At 38.0% G+C, this 18,353-nt stretch overlaps 1 protein-coding gene across 2 annotated transcripts in view; it reads left to right on the top strand.

Annotated features, from left to right (window-relative positions):
- Window positions 1-18,353, top strand: part of HnRNP-K (Heterogeneous nuclear ribonucleoprotein K) — a 281,790-nt gene that overhangs the window by 151,603 nt on the left and 111,834 nt on the right. For both annotated transcript variants that reach the window (XM_067145808.2, XM_067145809.2), the window contains exon 5: window positions 13,218-13,261. In XM_067145808.2, the coding sequence (XP_067001909.1) occupies window positions 13,218-13,261 (44 nt within the window). The remainder of the gene's footprint in view (window positions 1-13,217; window positions 13,262-18,353) is intronic.

Raw genomic sequence — 18,353 nt, 5'->3', positions numbered from 1 at the left:
ATTAGTCCACTTTAGTGTTTTAGGGGATACGTTATAAGAATGTGAATTCTGCTCATAGTATAAGTTTGTCTTTTCAGCTACATACTGAAAATATTCCTCACCAATCATAAGTCCTGCTACTTGGCTACATACTGAAAATATTCCTCACCAATCATAAGTCCTGCTACTTGTCCTATGTTTCCAGATTCATTAGACCATACCTTTATACCAGCAGCACCTTCAAAATCCTATAGCCTAGGTTCACTGTTGCCCATAACCCAGTTGTTAGAAAACACTACATTCTTTACAATATTTAGAATATTTACACCCGGAACACAATTATCAGACTCGTTCTGCGCTACGAGTGTTTCACACCTTGAAGATAAGACTATATCATCGTCATCACTTGAAACATTTCCGTTAGAAGATATTTCATCATCGAACTCTAAATATTCAGCATCACTTAGATATTCGGAGCCTGTATCAGCACATAATTCGCGAATAATTTCATCTTTGTCTAAACACGTGCGATCCCTGGGCGCTGCCATCTTGCATGGCTCTTCGAACTTTGTAAACATGTTGTCAGGAAATGCAAAGAAAATCTATGATATGAAGAATACTCGAAAAGAAATGAGACTATCGATTGTGTAGAACCATATATAACAGAGTTCTATCACCCCTGACCTCCAAATAGTTCCCGTATATCTCAAAAGATAGCACTAACGTTCAGTCTGCTGCTAACACGAGATAACTCGGGACCGGTCCGCAACGCTCGGCTAGGCAAACACGAGTTTTCTCGGGACCGGTCCGCAATGTGTTAAAAAGCAATGTAGCGTTCTTGATTTATCTAGTGGAGTGTACACACCCATTTTTCTTGAAAAACAGGATCTTGTTACAGTGTATCAGTGAAAGTCCAACCTAATATAGTGTCAGCTGGTCAGATTTCTTGGTCACGAGAGATATTAAACTTAACCATATTTAAGAAATATTTTTTTAAATGTTGTCATTTGTGGACTTATTAGTCTTGCAATAAAGAATACATGCATAAATTAAAAAAATTAAAAGTGATCTTTCGAAATGCTACATATTGATCCAAAACCTTCTTGAAAGCTGAAATAATGGCTGAACATCTTAAATTGGAAAAATAATGCAAAATAAGAAAGTTTTATTGTTTATTACGTCAGAAAATGAGTTTCTATATTACTGAGCAATGTCCTAAAGCAAAGGGGAAAATAGATGAAATTTCAATAACACCTGCCCCTACTGCTGACATCGTAACACAACTACTTGTGTGGGCTACGGGTGTAGTCCAGTCAACTTCAACACCAGATTGGGCACAGATAAAACTCCTTTGAAGGGCAAATGCTTACTAAGATTAGCTCGAAGGAAGGTACTAGAAACCATGTCCCTTCATCGCTGTTGGCTATTACATGGAAAAGAAAAGAATGGCTGGGCTACACACGTAGCCTGCACGAGTGTCAGCTGGTCAGATTGCATGGTCATAAGAGATATTAACTTTACCATATTTAAGAAATATACTAGAAAGTCCAAGAAGGAACTTCTGAATGATAATGGCGAGAAATTGATAAATCTCTCATAACTTTACTGGCTGATCGAGCTCCACAAATGGTTCAAATTTAATTGTTCGACTTTTTCAGTGACGAAGAAAGTTCTCCATTAAGCTGGGCTTTTCATGTGTTCGTGGACTATTTCTTGAGACAGTTGCGTGAGAAAAGCACGTCTAAACTATCTTATCAGGTCCCTTTGATTGGTAGACAATGAGAGTATTAATGCCAGCTACATTCAGCGTGGCATAAAATACCATTAGTGGCCAGCGGTTACTCACACGTACAACATTGTAAGTTGCACAAAGCTTATCAACAACATCAACGCCAAACTTTGTGCAGTTGTAAAATTTATTCATCTCGGGCTTCTGTTTGTCACCGGTTTCTCCTTCAATGGCCAATGGCTGCGTCATGCTGCATTGTTGATGGGAGCAGCACGGTCTTTCCTTTCCTCGGAACATGTGATACCAGTCACTTGATTATCAAATGCAGATTTACTTGAATACTGTGGTCTGTTTTTCTGTTGTACAAAACTAAGAGGAATTTATTTTTTATTCTTACATATCGTTCCGACTAAAGCAAGCAGATTACTGTTCAGCACATATTTTGCTAAGTTCACTTTCTGACACAGTCATCTTCACTTTCACTTGCCTGTTCCACAGAATCCTTCTTCCTCTTCATCTTTAAATACTTCATCAATTAGTTGTTTTAAATGTTCTTGTTCCTTATTCCAATCCATAGACACAGCTATGAAGATAAGCACCGATGTGACCTTAAAGTCACACGAGGACTGGCGCCATGGGTAAATGTGACCCGCCAGAGAGTAACACATTAACTCGGGTGAGGAAAAAGCTATAACATGTGAACCATCTCAGGATTTAGTCCAAGGTCAGGAAGGGAAGTACTGAAGGCGACAGGAAACGAGGGGTGACCCAATCAGAATTACAGGCTAATATTTAACTCTCGGGTCAAAAACACCCATGCGCCAGTCCTCGTGGGTTAATCATATCAGCATTGAATTATTCTTTTCCACTTGCTTTACCTTTGGTCATTGCTTTCACTGCCCTTTCAAGTTCCAACCATGTTGTTGGGTTCTCTTCTTTTTCTCCGTCTATTCCATTTTCTTATCTCCTTCCTCCGAGCAGTCATCCTCATTATAGAGTTTTTCAAAATACTTTGCCATCACCTTCTGAGGACCCTTTTCGTCATGTACTATGGATCCATCTTCCCTCTGCAATGCCTTGATTTTTTCTTGATTTATTCTTTTCGATTTTATTAATCTGTATAATAGTTTCTGATTTCTTCCTCGACTATCTTGCTCAATTTTGTTGGGAAACTCTCCCCAACATTTCTCCTTTTCTTCCTTGATACTCCTCTTTACTTGTAGTTCCGATCTTGTTTATTCCACATGTAACCTTTCTGTCTTATTCTCATCCCTGTGATACGTTCTTTGCTTTTCCTTATCCATTTCTTTCTTCACCTTGTTCCTTTCTTTTATTACTTTTTTCATATTTTGTCTCTCCACCACCATGTCTCCTTTCCCTTAACCTTTGCTTTTGTTTTCCTGCATACCTCAATCGCTGTTCCCACAAAATGTCAGTCTTAAATTGTTCCACTTTTCTTATCCACTTCGTATATCCATGTTAGGCAACTTCCTTTTTATACAATCTGGGAATGCCATTCTTTTATCCTCCTGCAATTCCTAAATCCTGATCTTTGGTTTCTTCAATACAACTTTAGGGATTTTTACTTGTTTTAATTCCACAATGAATCTATGATCACCTTCCATATTTTCACTTGGGATTATCTTTGTATTCATGACGTATCTTCCCCATTCTCGGTCTGTTAATATAAAATCGATGAGTGTTCCGTACTGTCCATCCCAACTATATCGGCTGATCTTATGGCTATTCCTCTTCATAAACCATGTGTTCTTTATTATCAGGTTATTTCTGATACAAAAGTCCAACAGCTTCTCTCCGTCTTCATTTCTATCACCATACCCATGTGGGCCCAGAACATTCACATATCCCATTCTGTTGGTTCCCACATTAGCATTCAGATCTCCCATTATCATGTTCCCATCTCCAACAATTGTTTCCAGTTCATTGAGGAACTCTTCTTTATCTTCCACGCTATATCCTGTCTATGGAGCATACACCTGTATTATCTTCAGTAGTTCCTTGTTTACTTGTGTATGCATTATTATAATTCTTTCATTTACCTACGCAACTTACATACTTCGATTAATATTTTATACTTTGATAAAACACTGGGAATTTTTAGCCAAATCTTACAATTTATTGGCACATTACTATGACTTGGACATCAACTTCCTGTGATTGTCTAGTCTATTATAGACCCAATTTAATTGTTGCTTCTTCTTGTTTACTTTTTATATAGTAATATAGTAATGTTTTAATAACATTTTTATAAATAAATAATTGTAAAATAAGGTTTAATACAATGACTCAACCGTGAGATAATTGTGCAAAATGGCTGAAGATGCACGACATGAGCGAAACATGCCCCATTACTGTTTGTATTGTGGTAAATGTCCTTTTAGACATAATAAACATTCATATTGAATAAGGTGGACATAAAAACAAGAAATTGTAACTATTTTTAGTAAGTTCAATAGGGCAAAAAACAAGTTTGTCTTGTGCAACATACCACTTAGTTGAGCAGCTAGTCTTCTTTCTCCCAAGCCTTCCCAGCCCAAACTTTGCAACATTTTTGTAACTGTACTCTTTTGTTGGAAATCTAGAAAAAATCAAGCTGCTTTTCTTTGTATTTTTTTTTTTCCAGTTGTTGAACCAAGTAATCTTGGTGAGGGTCCCATACACTGGAACCATACTCTAGTTCGTGTCTTACCAGAGACTTATATGCCCTCTGCTTTACATCCTTACTACAATCCCTAAACTCCCTCATAACCATGTGCAGAGATCTGTACCCTTTGTTTACAATCCCATTTATGTGATTACCCCAATGAAGATCTTTCCTTTTATTAGCACCTAGGTACTAACGTTGATCCGCGTAAGGAACTCTCACCCCATCAACGCATTAATTAATACTGAGAGGACTTTTCCTATTTGTGAAACTCTCAACCTGACTTTTAACCCCGTTTATCATCATACCATTGTCTGCTGTCCATCTCGCTGCATTGAGGTCATTTTTGCAGTTCCTTACAATCTTGTAACTTGTTTATTACTCTCTACAGAATAACATCTGCAAATAACCTCATCTCTGATTCCACTTCTGTACTCATATCATTTATGAATATAAGAAAACTTTAAGGTCCTATAATACTGCCTTGAGGAATTCTCCTCTTAATTATTACAGGGTCAAATAAAGCTTGGCCTAGTCTAATTCTGAGATCTATTTTCTAGAAATGTAGCAACCCATTCAGTCACTCTCTTGCCTAGTTCAATTGCACTCATTTTTGCTAGTAGTCTCCCATGGTCCACCCTATCAAATGCTTTAGAAAGGTCAATCGTGATACAGTCCATTTGACCTCCTGAATCAAAGATATCTTGCTGAAATCCTAAATGTTGAGGTTCAGTGGAATGACCATTCCTAAACTCGAACTGCCTTCTATCGAACCATTTATTAATTTTGCAAACTTGTCTAATTTAATCAGAGATAATGCTTTCCCAAAGCTTACATGCAAAGCATGTCAAACTGACTGGCCTGTAATTTTCAGCTTTATCTTATCACCTTTTCCATTATACACAAGGGCTACGATAGCAACTCTTCATTCCTTTGTTATAGCTCCTTCATGCAAACAGTAATCAAATAAATTACTTCAGATATGGTACTATATCCCAATCCAGTGTTTTAAGTAAATCCCTAGAAATGTTATCAATTCCAGTTGCTTTTTTAGTTTTCAACTTTGTATCTTATTTTAAATGTCATTGTTATATGTAAATGTTGCTACTTCCGTTGCATTAGTCACATCCTATATCTGGGCGCTATCCTTGTAAGCAACAATATTTATAGTTGTATATTGCTGACTGAATACTTCTGCCTTTTGAAGATTCTCGCGTAGACACTCCTGGTTCATTAATGATTACTGGATTGTCCTTTTTGGAGCCTGTTTCTGCCTTAAAGTACTTATACATACCCTTCCATTTTTCACTAAATTTGTACGACTGCCAAAAGATCTGTCGCATAGAATGGACCCTAGGCCTCTCATGACCACGTTGTATTGCCACCCTCTCACGACCACGTTGTATTCCCACTGCCCTTATACTATGAAAAAACCGAGCTCGATAGCTGCAGTCGCTTAAGTGCGGCCATTGTCCAGTATTCGGGAGATAGTAGGTTCGAACCCCACTGTCGGCAGCCCTGAAAATGGTTTTCCGTGGTTTCCCATTTCCACACCAGGCAAATGCTGGGGCTGTACCTTAAGGCCACGGCTGCTTTCTTCCCATTCCTAGCCCTTCCCTCTCCCATCATCGCCATAAGACCTATCTGTGTCAGTGCGACGCAAAAAAAAAAAAAAAAAAAAACCACTACGAAAATTTGTTTTACACATGTCCACTAGAAACACAATTACTCTCTAGCCTTATTTATCTATATGAGTTTTGTCTGTACATTGCTCAGAATTTAAAAATAATGGCATTTCTGTATCGGTCATGTCCACAGTTACAAGGAAATGCACTTTTTTTAATTTTCTGTTAATTCTATCTGTCCTCTGTATGCACACGCATCATGAGGAAATTGAATGAAAATTGGTATGTGAAGTTGGGGAATAAGTTGCTATAGTCTGGACCATAAATAATTTTATTCACGCTTACTGAAATGGTAGTTTAGGGGAAGGCCTAAAATTCAATTAATGAATATGTTATTAGTGGTCTTATCGATAAGTACTACGAAACTAAAGTTCTATAAAATTCATTTCCTATCATTTGTCTTATACATTTTTATCGTACCGGCTATTATAACAGAGATATTCATGAAATTCAATTTTTGTTAAGTCCATATCACCGTTGAGCCACGAGAAAATGGGCGAACAGAATTTGAAAATCAGTATGTAAAGTCAGGGAATAAGGAACTACAGTCTAGGCTATGAAAATCCACAGCCTGTTTCCAGTCATTCGACTGGGTGAGAAATGGAAGGAATGAATGAAGCCCGCATCGAGGCGCAAGTATAGGAAATGTGCTGGTTGCCGAAGCCTGTTGTACTCTTCTGGGGCAATGATAAATGACTGATAGATGAAATGTTCATGGTGAGTGTTGCTGGAATTAAATATGACAGGGAAAACCGGAGTACCTGAAGAAAAACCTTTCCTGCCTCTGCTTTGTACAGTCTAGGCTACAAATAATTTTATAATTAATAATTAATAATAATATTTAATTACATATGTTATTTGTCCCATTAAAAAGTAGTACATAACGTTTTAGAGAATACAATTTCTGATCATTTATGTCTTATTCAGTTTTACCGTACCAATTATGACAAAATTGGTGGTGAATGGTGATCATTGTTTTTAGAGGAATTCATGAATTTAGACTTGTTGCTTAGTCGATATTTACGTCGAGCATTGCTGACATAGAAATATTGTTCAATCGTGTTAATTGGCGATGGATTTTTTTATGATTGTCATAAGGTGTAAAAACGCATGGTCATCAGTCCATATCACCAAGGAAGATTTTGAAGATGATTATAAAAATGAGAAAAATCATAAAGGAGCAATTGCTTGAAAAATAAGACAAGGGAGTCAAGAAAGGGAGAGCACTCACTTTACATCTAGATGCCCTCATATCAGAGAGTCAGAACAGAATTAAATGTGAAGGCCTACAATATGGAAAGTTCATAAAATTCATCATGAATAGCATTTCATTGACTTTTTTTTTTGTGATGTGCTTTGTCTTCTGCTGCCACTCATTTTCGATAGATGGGATTGCTGCGTACGGAGTATAACACCCTGACTGAAAATTGGTGGGAAGTAGCTGGGGAGTTAGATAACTCTTCTTTAGCATGCTATTTCTCTGGTTCATATATTTTCCGATATGATTGGTACGAAACACACTGGTTCTGCATAGTATTCCAGCTATTTGATCCCTAAATAGAATTCCAGCTATTTGATACCCACTCTGAAGCTTTGATTGGAATGAGCAGTGTGCACACTCACAGGAATAATGGCAAAGGAGTGTTCGCGGCTATCTGCGGCCTGGTCATTCCAGCTCGGTAACTTTGGACTGTTTGATCGGCAGCGTAGTACTATTCGTTAGGTGCTTTCAATTGCGACATTCCTACTGACATCATTGTAATGACCTATGTTGACTTCAGTTGGGGAAACTGAAAAGACAATCTTTCTGGGGTTGTAAAGAAGGCAGGTGGAGAGTGAGTGTTTGCCATTATAATGAAAAGTGCCAACTTGATTCTGACTGGCAGTAGGCAAGTGGGCCTACCATCATAATGAAAAATCTCCAACTTGATAGTGACATTGTAGGCAAGAGTGCCTGCCTGCTATTACACTGAAAATGCATGACTGATTCACACATGTGGAGCATGAGTTCATACTATTTTCGGAAGACTTATCAGAGACCGAACATCTCACTCGCATACTTCCTGTGAGGGACTAGAGATGTGTAATTTTCAACCTTGTAGCGTCGTATAGCAAGTCTTGTTTTCAGACAATAAGTATTGTTATATACCATAGTTCTCCTATATTTCGGTTTTGAGCAATTGTATCTCCTGATTTTCCCTGATTTTCATGTCCAAATCTCCTGATTTCTGGTTTTGCAAAGTTGGCAAGTATGCATGTTTTGTTGCTCTCTTCACGTGTGCATCAACGAGGGCTTTACACCTGGAATTATGTTCAAACATGACCACTGAAACATTTATCCTCGAATTACAAAGATTTGCAGGAAGACGAGGGTTGCCGCTTGTAATCTACACGGACAACGCTAAAGTTTGATTTACACATTTCCGGGACGTGACAGCGCTCTCCGTGTCCGTATTTGTCCTTTCCGACATGAATATTTTACGCCTGTTCTCAGACTTCAGTTCTTCCGTGTAGTTAAATGTCGGCAATCAAGAGTTCCATGATGGTTTTTTTAAAGTAGTGATGAACTGTTAATGATAGCTGTAATCTTGGATGAAGAGGAGAAAGAGAGGAAGAATCAGTGGGTTCATCCTATATGGAAACGCAGGGTTAAGGAAGGAGAGTTTTCTACTCTATATAAGTGCTTGAAGGATTACGAAGTAAAATTTCACGGATACACTCCATTTGCTTTCAATTACTTGAAAAATTAAATAAATGAAATTGTTGATTAATACCCCTGACTTTGTAGGTTGAGGGCAGAAAGTGCCTTGCCACGCCAAAGACAGACTGATTTTCTTAATCTTAAAAGCAAAATATGTTAGTTACCTACCTTCGGCTTACATTTTCTCGCCAGTTGCGTCCCATACACGCTTCTTCAAACCACTATCCTTATATTTCGAATCAGCTATATTATATAGAAAAGAGTGTGCCTTCACTAATGCAATCAGCAGTTCGTCCTTCATTTTAGGGGGTAAACAACATTTGAAACGTAGACAGATAACCTCAGTACTCGAAGAAAGCAGAGAGGCAGGAAGGCGGGAAGAGATAAATCACCTCCGTGAAAACAAGAAAATATTGTTGGCGAGCGAATACGTATTTCCGGCACGGATCACGGAGAAGCACTGAAGGTCACGGCGAATGACGTTAACGGAAGCGTTGGAACTCGTCCCTTCGTTTACATGGCGACAATATTTTATTTTCATGGAAGATGCCGTCATGTCACGGAAAGCGCCATCACGTCCCGGAGATGTGTGAATCGACCTTTAGACTTTCCACGCTACAAACACAGAATTGTCTTCACTCTGGCGATACGTTGCCACATCTTCTGTCCACCAGTACCTAGCACACTATTCTATCAAATGGCGGTTCATTCCTCCATGGGCGGATTGGTGGGGATGGTTGGCAGTACAAAACGATGCCTGAGGAAGGTGTTAGGCAAGGCATTGATAACCGAGGAAAGGCTTAACACCATTCTAGTAAATATTGAAGCCGCCATCAACTCACGACCCATTTCTCAGAATGAAGGTGACACAGAAGCTTTGACTCCCGCCCATTTCTTGACCGGACAAAGATTAACGGCCATACCAACTGGACCAGAACCAGTATTGACTAAGGAATACCTCATGGAGCTTGAGGAGCTTTCATGATGTTCGACGTCGTCGAGGTAACAGACCACATCTGAGAGTTGGAGACAAGACAACCAACCACGACACGTGGAAGGCGGCCAGCATAGCGGAAATCCGAGCTGGAAGAGACGGAGTGATCAGAACCGTGATTTTTAAGGATTCAAAGGGGACTGTGATAACTCGTCCAGTGCAGCTGGTCATCCCCCTGGAGATAGACCAGGGTGGGGAGGATGCCAGGGATTGAGGCGCCCTCTATGTCGTCTTGGTGTATCATTCTATGACAGACTAGCATAGAGTTGTCTATCTGTAAAACCAGAGAGTTTATACTACTATTAATAAAGGGATTTGTTTATAACTTGTAAAAAAGTGAAGATCAGGCCATGTGCTTTGACCCTTTCTGCTTGTCGATTTTAATTCAACATGATTTGAATGATTGCTCTGCTCATTTCTGTATTGCACTGCACCTATGATGAGATTACTGCTGTTACTCTTTGTTTGTAATATAAACTGATGAGCAGTAGTAACAGATGGCCCAATGTTGCATAGCCATCCTTCTTTGCATTTGATGGTGGCAAGGTAAGCATAATGCTGATTCTAAATGCTCATGTAAGAAATCTAAACAGGAGGCAAATGTACAGGGTGGGCAAGAAGTTACTGTATCCTCCTCCGTAATAAAACTCTAACCTTCTGCATCTAGTGTATCTGCGTGGGTTCTTTGCTTGAAATGCAATCTGGTAGCCCTTCGTGTCCTATGCAACAGTTTTTGCAGTATTTGTGGCATAATGATGGCCAAGGCCTATTCCACAGGCCTTCATAACTTGTCACTGGTGTTATTGCAGTGCATCGAGACACTTTAATAATGCTGATGTTGTAAGTGAACCATAGCCAATCCAGTGACCTGCAAAATGTTCAAACTTTTGTGGTCAGCCGAGGTGAAGTGTGCTGGTGCCCTGTCTTATTGCACCTAAACATTAGCCACTTATCCATCATTCTTAAATAAAAAAGGACCAATTATGGTAGTTGTGTTCAGAGTCGATCTTAAAATTATTTCGTCCAAACAATAAATTTCTGTGAAAGGTATGACTTGAACTGCGATAGATCAAAATTGAATTTATGTTTATTATGATCTGTATTGACAAGGTGGACACAGCACTCCTATTGATTTTTCAGTATTGTGATTATTAGATCAAAATTGGTTGGTTATCACTGATCTGCATTTAGGGTGGTCACCTAGGTGGCAGATTCCTTATCAATTGTTTACCTAGTCTTAAGTGATTTGAAAGAAGTTGGAAACATATACCTTCGTAAATTATTCCAGTCCCTAATTCCTCTTCCTATAAATGAATATTTACCCTAATTTGTCCTTGAATTCAGACATTTTTCCTATTTTCAATTAATCCATTCAAAATTAATTGTCCATAATGTCTTCACAAAGACTGCTTGATACATACTGCTTGGTCTAGTAGCCGGTGTCTTTCCAGCCCAAAATTTGCTCCCTCTTAACGTTCCTCGTTGGTAGGAAATAGTCTCGAAAATGTGTGCTATTTTCCTTTGGCTCTATTATTCTTGAATCAAGTAATCCTAATACCAATAATGGTCCGCTATTGGACATCATAAATTTTTCAGCGAACTCATTGTTGGTTGCCTGCGTTTCGCCCTCGTGTGCGGAACCTCCTCTTTAATAGTTAGATAGCTGAAGAGAAGTTCCTAATGAATGTCTTCACGTAGGAAAGTGTCAAACAATTTATGGTATGCTGCCTGTTGGTGATCCAAGTTCATGCCTGACAGTTCCGTGGTAAGCATAGGGTGAAGAAGTTTTTGATAGATTCCATCTGTGCTCAATGGAGGGATTTACAACTTTGCAGGTTTCCAGTTGTAATACCTTTCGTCCACTCCATAGCCTTTCGTTAACTGAGTCAAGGACCATGTTTCACCTAATTCAGGAATGTTGCTTTCCATGGAGGAGTTTTCTAAAAATGTTCCCTAAATGCACTTCTATGGATCATTGACTCGCATTTGCCACTAATCTCTCTCCAACTTGGTGACCGGTTGATATATCATTGTAACACTGCAAATGAATTAATGCAACATTCTGAATTTTGGCTGACCATCATGTATATATGAAACTGATGGACAACTGAAACTTTACTCCACTGACAACAGAAACTTTATTCCACTGACAAGGGTGAAGCCAAAAATTTTGGACCTATGTGCTTTTTGTGTTCACACATGCTACGTAGCTGCTCTCCATAACCTTGTATTGTATATTTGTTGACATTGATGGAAGATTGAACACATTCTGCCTCTGTCTAGCGTGATAGTTTGTACATTACAGGGAAATGACCTTGGTTGGTATTTCACATGACTATTAGTATGAGATAGGAATACTGCCATCAGATTGAAAGTTTAAGCAAAAGTCTGAAATTTCTTATAAGGGTTAATACTTGAAAGTTTAATTGAGCATAGGAGTTCTTTGTATCAAGATTTCTTATACAGTACATTCTTGTATTAATATCTTGAGCTTTGAAGGTTTTTGTTTTGTGTAGGTTTTTAAAGCTAAAATGTCTGCTTCCAGATCATGCTTGCTTCCTTTACATTGATACAGTTTGGACAAAACCTTGATGTATATATTGTATGCTTTCTCTCAGTTTTTCTCTATTTTGTTTTATTTCCTTATTTATGTCTAAGGCTCATTGGTGAATTTGTATTAGATGGGCAGAATGAAGAATTTAAAATTTTGGAATTTTGTTTAACCAGTCATTTAGGCTTTTAACTGATTTTAGCATTTGTTTGCCTATTAAATTCTGCCTCATAATTACTTGCATTTAGCATTTCTTGATTTACATTTATGTTCTTTTCCAGTCTCTATATTAAAAGCATTTTGATTTCAAACAGACATAGTTGGTGACTATTTTTAATGATGCTATCATCACTTCCCTATGTTAAACTGCAGTGCTTATTGGTCTGTCTATTCTCAGCAGATTGAGCATGTTATTCTCTGTTTGCATCATAAAATAGTTTTGAATTGGAATGCTTAAGTTCATGGCTGTTATGTATTTCATTAACTTTTTAATATATTTTTCTCTCATAAGGTTATTTGCCTATGTTCTAACCAGTACACATTTGTGTTATTTTCAATGTAATGAAGTACACAAAAACCACACCTTAATATTGCTATAGCTTAATGTAATTAACAGTTCAGTATTACGTATAAAATGACTTTTATTAAGAAAATGTACTCACTGTTGTTGAACACAAACTTTTTCAATGACTTTTTTTTAACATGTTTTGCCCCCCATTTACTCCTTCCAACGCCCTCTGAATGGTTCATCGTTGGTCCCTGATTGGTCCTAAATCTGACCAATGGTACGATGGCCCCGCCCTTGCCCACTCTGCTGCTGAATGCTGCCCCGTTGGATTGATTGCCCGCCCGCCCTGCCTGTGAATGGGAATTATGCCCCCATCGAATGGAATTGTGCTCCTCCAAAATGCAGTACAAAGCCTCAATAACTGTCCCTGATTGCCCCGGGCCAGAACGGTAAATCCATCACATATATTTCTTAGGTTCATTTCTGTTTCATACTATTATGGCTAAACCTTAAAACATGACATCAAATGGTAGTGACTGCCGAAACATTGTTTTCTTTGCCAGCCTCTGTGTGCCCTTCTGTCCAGTCATGTGGGTGCCTTATTGGTGCATATGGCAAAGTGAATAATTTACTTAATATTAAGATTTCGTTGTTCACATCAGGTGATAAATATAATGAATATCCATTCAATTTCACTTTTTTGTACTTGTATGGTGAGAGTATAATTAGTAATTTTAAATACCACTGCAGTGTAGTTTTTTCATATTGATTTTTTTTCCCCTTCTGGAATTGAGCCATCATCTAAGAGAAAAACATTTGATATGAATCATACAGAAATAATGGTTGGGTTATTTAGTCCTTGGCAGTGACATTGCTCTAAAATTGCTCAGTATCAGTTATGTCCTGATCATATTTATAGACTTAAGAATTTGGGTCTTAGCACTACCTGGAAAGAACAGTTATTTTAAAATATAACAGAAAACAACTACCTGCACTCTTGGATACTTTAAAAAAAATCTTATGTTTTGAAATTCTGTTTTCCAAAAGGATATTTTAAAGTTTTTTTTTCCTGATATGGTAATTATCATTTGGAATTCATAATCTTAAACATGATTGTATTAAAGGATTATACATTGTGACTTTTCCTCAACATAATTAATAGGCATGTTTACAATAATACATGAGTATGTTATATAGCAGTGATAGAAATGTTCTAGACCTGACTTTGAAATGCAACAGTAAGGCGATGCATGCTTTGTTTAGTTTAATGCATAACGATAAGAAATTCCTCAGTCTTCAGGTTTTAAACATTTTCCTCATTTTGCTGGATAGAAAATGGTTCTCATAATATGCTGTGATTCATAAAAAACTTTGTGTTGGCTGGTTTTTGTGATTCGTCATATGGTGTTCAAAAGAGGGGTAAAGTGTTACATTTTGGGGTTGCTAAATGATCTTTAGTTCTCCATTGTTTTAGGGGCTAATTGATGTAGGAGATAATAGGGTTGATAGTTTTAGAAATCAGTTCAGATATTTTGTGGAATATTATTCAACCCAAACAGTTATTTTAGCATCATTTAGCTCTTTTTTTGGGGTATGTTTGTATTCTGCTGTGCCACTGATGTTTCCATTGATAGAATAATTCATAGTGGGGAAGTACGAGATTGTTAAAGCTATGCTGTTTATTATACAGAGGTGCCAACTATTACGGATTGTCCGTAATTATTATGGATTTCACCTCACGATTACGGAATTACAGTCAAAGGGGAAATTATTACGGAAAAGCTGACATTATCAGGAAGAAATAATTTTCTACGGAAAAAAAAAGAAAAGGAAAATGTCCAATACTTTCGAGGCTTTCTCCTAAATCTTCCTCTTTTCAATGTTTGTGAGTTGGCAACGATACTTATTCGATCGTGGCTTCCTTTTGCTACCCATAAGCGTTGTAAAATTCATTGTGAATGAAGCTCAGGCGTTGCTCTTCTCCACTGTCATTCAGTAATGTTGTATTTGCTGTGTCAAGTGTACGTGACAGTTGACAGAGTGTGAAAGAAGTGAGGCCTACATTAAGCACATTTGCCCTGGAATCGTTTATGGTTCAGAAGATGAAAATATCACCGTGGGGAGGATGCTTCAAGAAAAACTACACTGAAAAGCAGCTCCTGCGTGAAAATCAAGCTACAAGGAATGAGCAGCATTTAAAGTTACATTTTATGTGATAATCCTTGCGGTGTAGCCTATGGTGTTCTACCTGTTTTATCACAGGACTTACAGGTTGTGTGCAATTGTGTAATATGATTTACTTTCAAATAGATTGCTAGAGAGAAGGGCAAAAGGGGTGTCATTATCGAAAGCATGTTTTGGACTTGCCTCGAAATTTTTCTCACTGAGCTCGATAGCTGCATTCTCTCAAGTCCGGCCAGTATTCGAGAGATAGTAGGTTCAAACCCCACTGTCGGCAGCCCTGAAAATGGTTTTCCGTGGTTTCCCGTTTTCACACCAGGCAAATGCTGGGGCTCTACCTTACTTAAGGCCACGGCCGCTTCCTTCCCACTCCTAGCCCTTTCCTGTCCCATCGTCGCCATAAGCCCTATCTGTGTCGGTGCGACTTAAAGCAACTAGAAAAAAAAGAATCTCGCGGGCGGGGGGGGTGATTACTGGTAATCCACTTCAAAGGTTGGCACCTCTGATTATATGTTCAGATGTTTCCATCATTGTCTACGGGCCCTTGGATGGGGGACCTTTCGAATTAGGTAGGAAAGTTATAACAGAATATTGTTTTGTTGCCTTTGGTTGTCAATTGTAATAAATGTTACAGCATGGGAGAAATTTCATAAATGTTACATCATCATATTGCAGTGGTTCTTGAACTGTGGGACTTAACTACCAGAAAGGGCATAAAGTGCTGGAAGGGGTATGCAGCATATTTTACTGATGAAAATTAAAACTTGTGTAAATTAGATTATGAATACTCAAGAGATTGGATTAAAGATTAAACTGAAAATGCTCCCAGTTCATCTTTGAACATAAATTAGAAAGAACTACTGATAGGTGTATCTAGTGATATTTCATTAAAAAGTACATATAAGGAATTTTCTTTGCCAATGTTCGGGATATATGTTAGCAAGGATTTTTCTAGTTTGAGCCACAGAGCACTGATAATCTTAATTCTTTGGCAACAGTTAATGTACGTGAGGGAGGCTTTTCCGCTTGCACTATTTTAATGAACATGAATAAAAAAGACCTGAACATAACTTTTCAGCAATACAGCATTATCATATTTATTTAGTATTTAGATAAAAGTGAGACTATGCAGTTAACTCGTAGTGAATTAGGAGTCATGGTAAATGATGGTGATATTTTGTATCATTGACAGGCTGTCATGTGTGTGTTTGTGTGCGCGTGCGTGCATGTATTGTACACATACAGTCCCCGGCCAAATTAATAGACTCGGTACTACTTTTTCAAGTTTTTTAAATTAATTACCAAATTTCTTAGAATTACAACTTATTTATTAGTTATTTACAGAAGGGATGTTTATTGACTATGTACAGACATTCTTTTTCCTTTCTTTCACAAAATTTTAGGTGATAAGTAACACTTTTCTTCAAATGTACACAGTTTCAATATTTTGTAGGTCCACCTTTTGCATCTATTAGTGCTTTAATCCTCCTGAGCATGCTTTCAATACAGCTTTGAACAGTCTCTTTTATTAGTGGATTATGATGCCAAACTTCTTTTAGTTTTTCAATGAGTCTGGTTTTTGTTGTGATAATTTCTTTTGCTATTTCTCTTTTGACCACCTCCCATACATTTTCAATAGGATTCATATCCGGAGAATGCTCTGGCCATGACAATAAGAGTAATTTGTTTCTTCAGGACGTCTTTAACTGATTTAACTGTGTGGCAGTGTGCCCCGTCCTGCATAAAAGTCACATTTTTTTCATCAGGGAACCATTCGCGTATCTGTGGTAGTAGCTGAGTCCGCCAAACTTCCTTATACTGGTCCTGGCACATTATACCATCGACAAAATAAAGAGGTCCTACTGCTTCCCCGCTAATTACTGAGCACACCATTATCTTATCAGGTTGTTTGACTGTCGGAGAAAGACAGTCTGGACGGTATTTCTCATCTGACCTGCGACGAACAAATGCTGCCTTCTGGGAAAGAACTTCGAAAGTTGACTCATCACTGAAGCATACCTGAAAATAAGTAGAGAAATTTGTAAATACTTCACCTAACTTCAAAATCCTCTTCAGCACCGTTTGTCAAATATTATATGTTACTACCTACCGATTTCCAGTAGTTTATACCATGATCCTTGTATTCCCTGGCCCATTTGAATCTCTTAGCCATCACACAGGGAGTAAGCCATGGTTTCTTACATGGCCTATGAGCCATGAAGTCCAATTCCTTCAGTTTCCGCCGTTTTGTTCTTTCTGAAACATGTACCCCAGATGCTTCTAGTTCAGTTTTTACCATTTTCACCGTAGAATGTCGGTTTATTTTGCAAAAGTTTGGAAGGCTTCGTTCACTACGCTCAGTAAAGAGAGGTTTCCTGCCACAATGACCTTTCCGTTTCCCATTCAAGTCCTCACCAAAAGCCAGTTTCTTAGCAATGCGTTTCACTGTGGATTGTGAAACACCAACTTTGTTACCAATCTCACGCTGGGAATACGTTCCTGTCTCAGTGAGGATCTTTATCTGTGCCCCCTTTCGAGGGGTTATGTCACCAGACATCGTAACCTAAAAAAATCAAAATGTCATTATATTATCAACGTTTCTCTGGTTTTTAAAGTTTAATATTCCTAAATCATTAACTCTTGTATAGAGAATAAAGTAAACCGAGCAGTACAACTTACCCTCTCAGTTATTGTGATGAAAAACACTGTGGAAACACTTGTAAGGGGTTACATATTTGGCGCCAAATATTGCCAAGCTGTCAACAGTTGCACATCAGCAGCCCAAGAAACAACTGACTAACATAACGCACATGTTAAAGTCATATTACCAACTGTAAATACCTATGGAATCAAAATAACTCCTCTTTGAGCATGTACTAGGCTTCCACGGTGCTTCAAACTGTATACATGAAAGAAAATGTGACTGAGTCTATTAATTTGGCCAGGGACTGTATATTTTTTTTCCATTTTAAAATATTTTATTTCATACTGACATCATTGCCTTCTTCCAATACTTAAAATGACACTTTACCATACTTTCCGCACTGTTTTATTACAAATTGCCTCATTGGTTGAACTTTGCTTCGGAGTAATGTAAACACACACAGAGAGATGATGAATCAAGGAACACCAACCTTATCGTTTAATTGTTTTTCTGCCTAGTTGCAGCACCGTGGATCCATATCAATCTACAAAAAAAGTGGCATCTCTGGATTCCCAGCTCAAGTAATCTGCTGTCATCACAACACTAATATATAGGTTAATCCATTTCCAACAGATAAAGATTGCATTATCACAGTATATCATAAAGTTTGTATTACATTCATCAATCCAGAACCAGAGGACCATGTTTAGGACTGG

Source organism: Anabrus simplex, chromosome 4, assembly GCF_040414725.1.
Source record: "Anabrus simplex isolate iqAnaSimp1 chromosome 4, ASM4041472v1, whole genome shotgun sequence".
NCBI lineage: Eukaryota > Metazoa > Arthropoda > Insecta > Orthoptera > Tettigoniidae > Anabrus > Anabrus simplex.
This window is presented reverse-complemented; position numbering and strand designations above follow the sequence as displayed.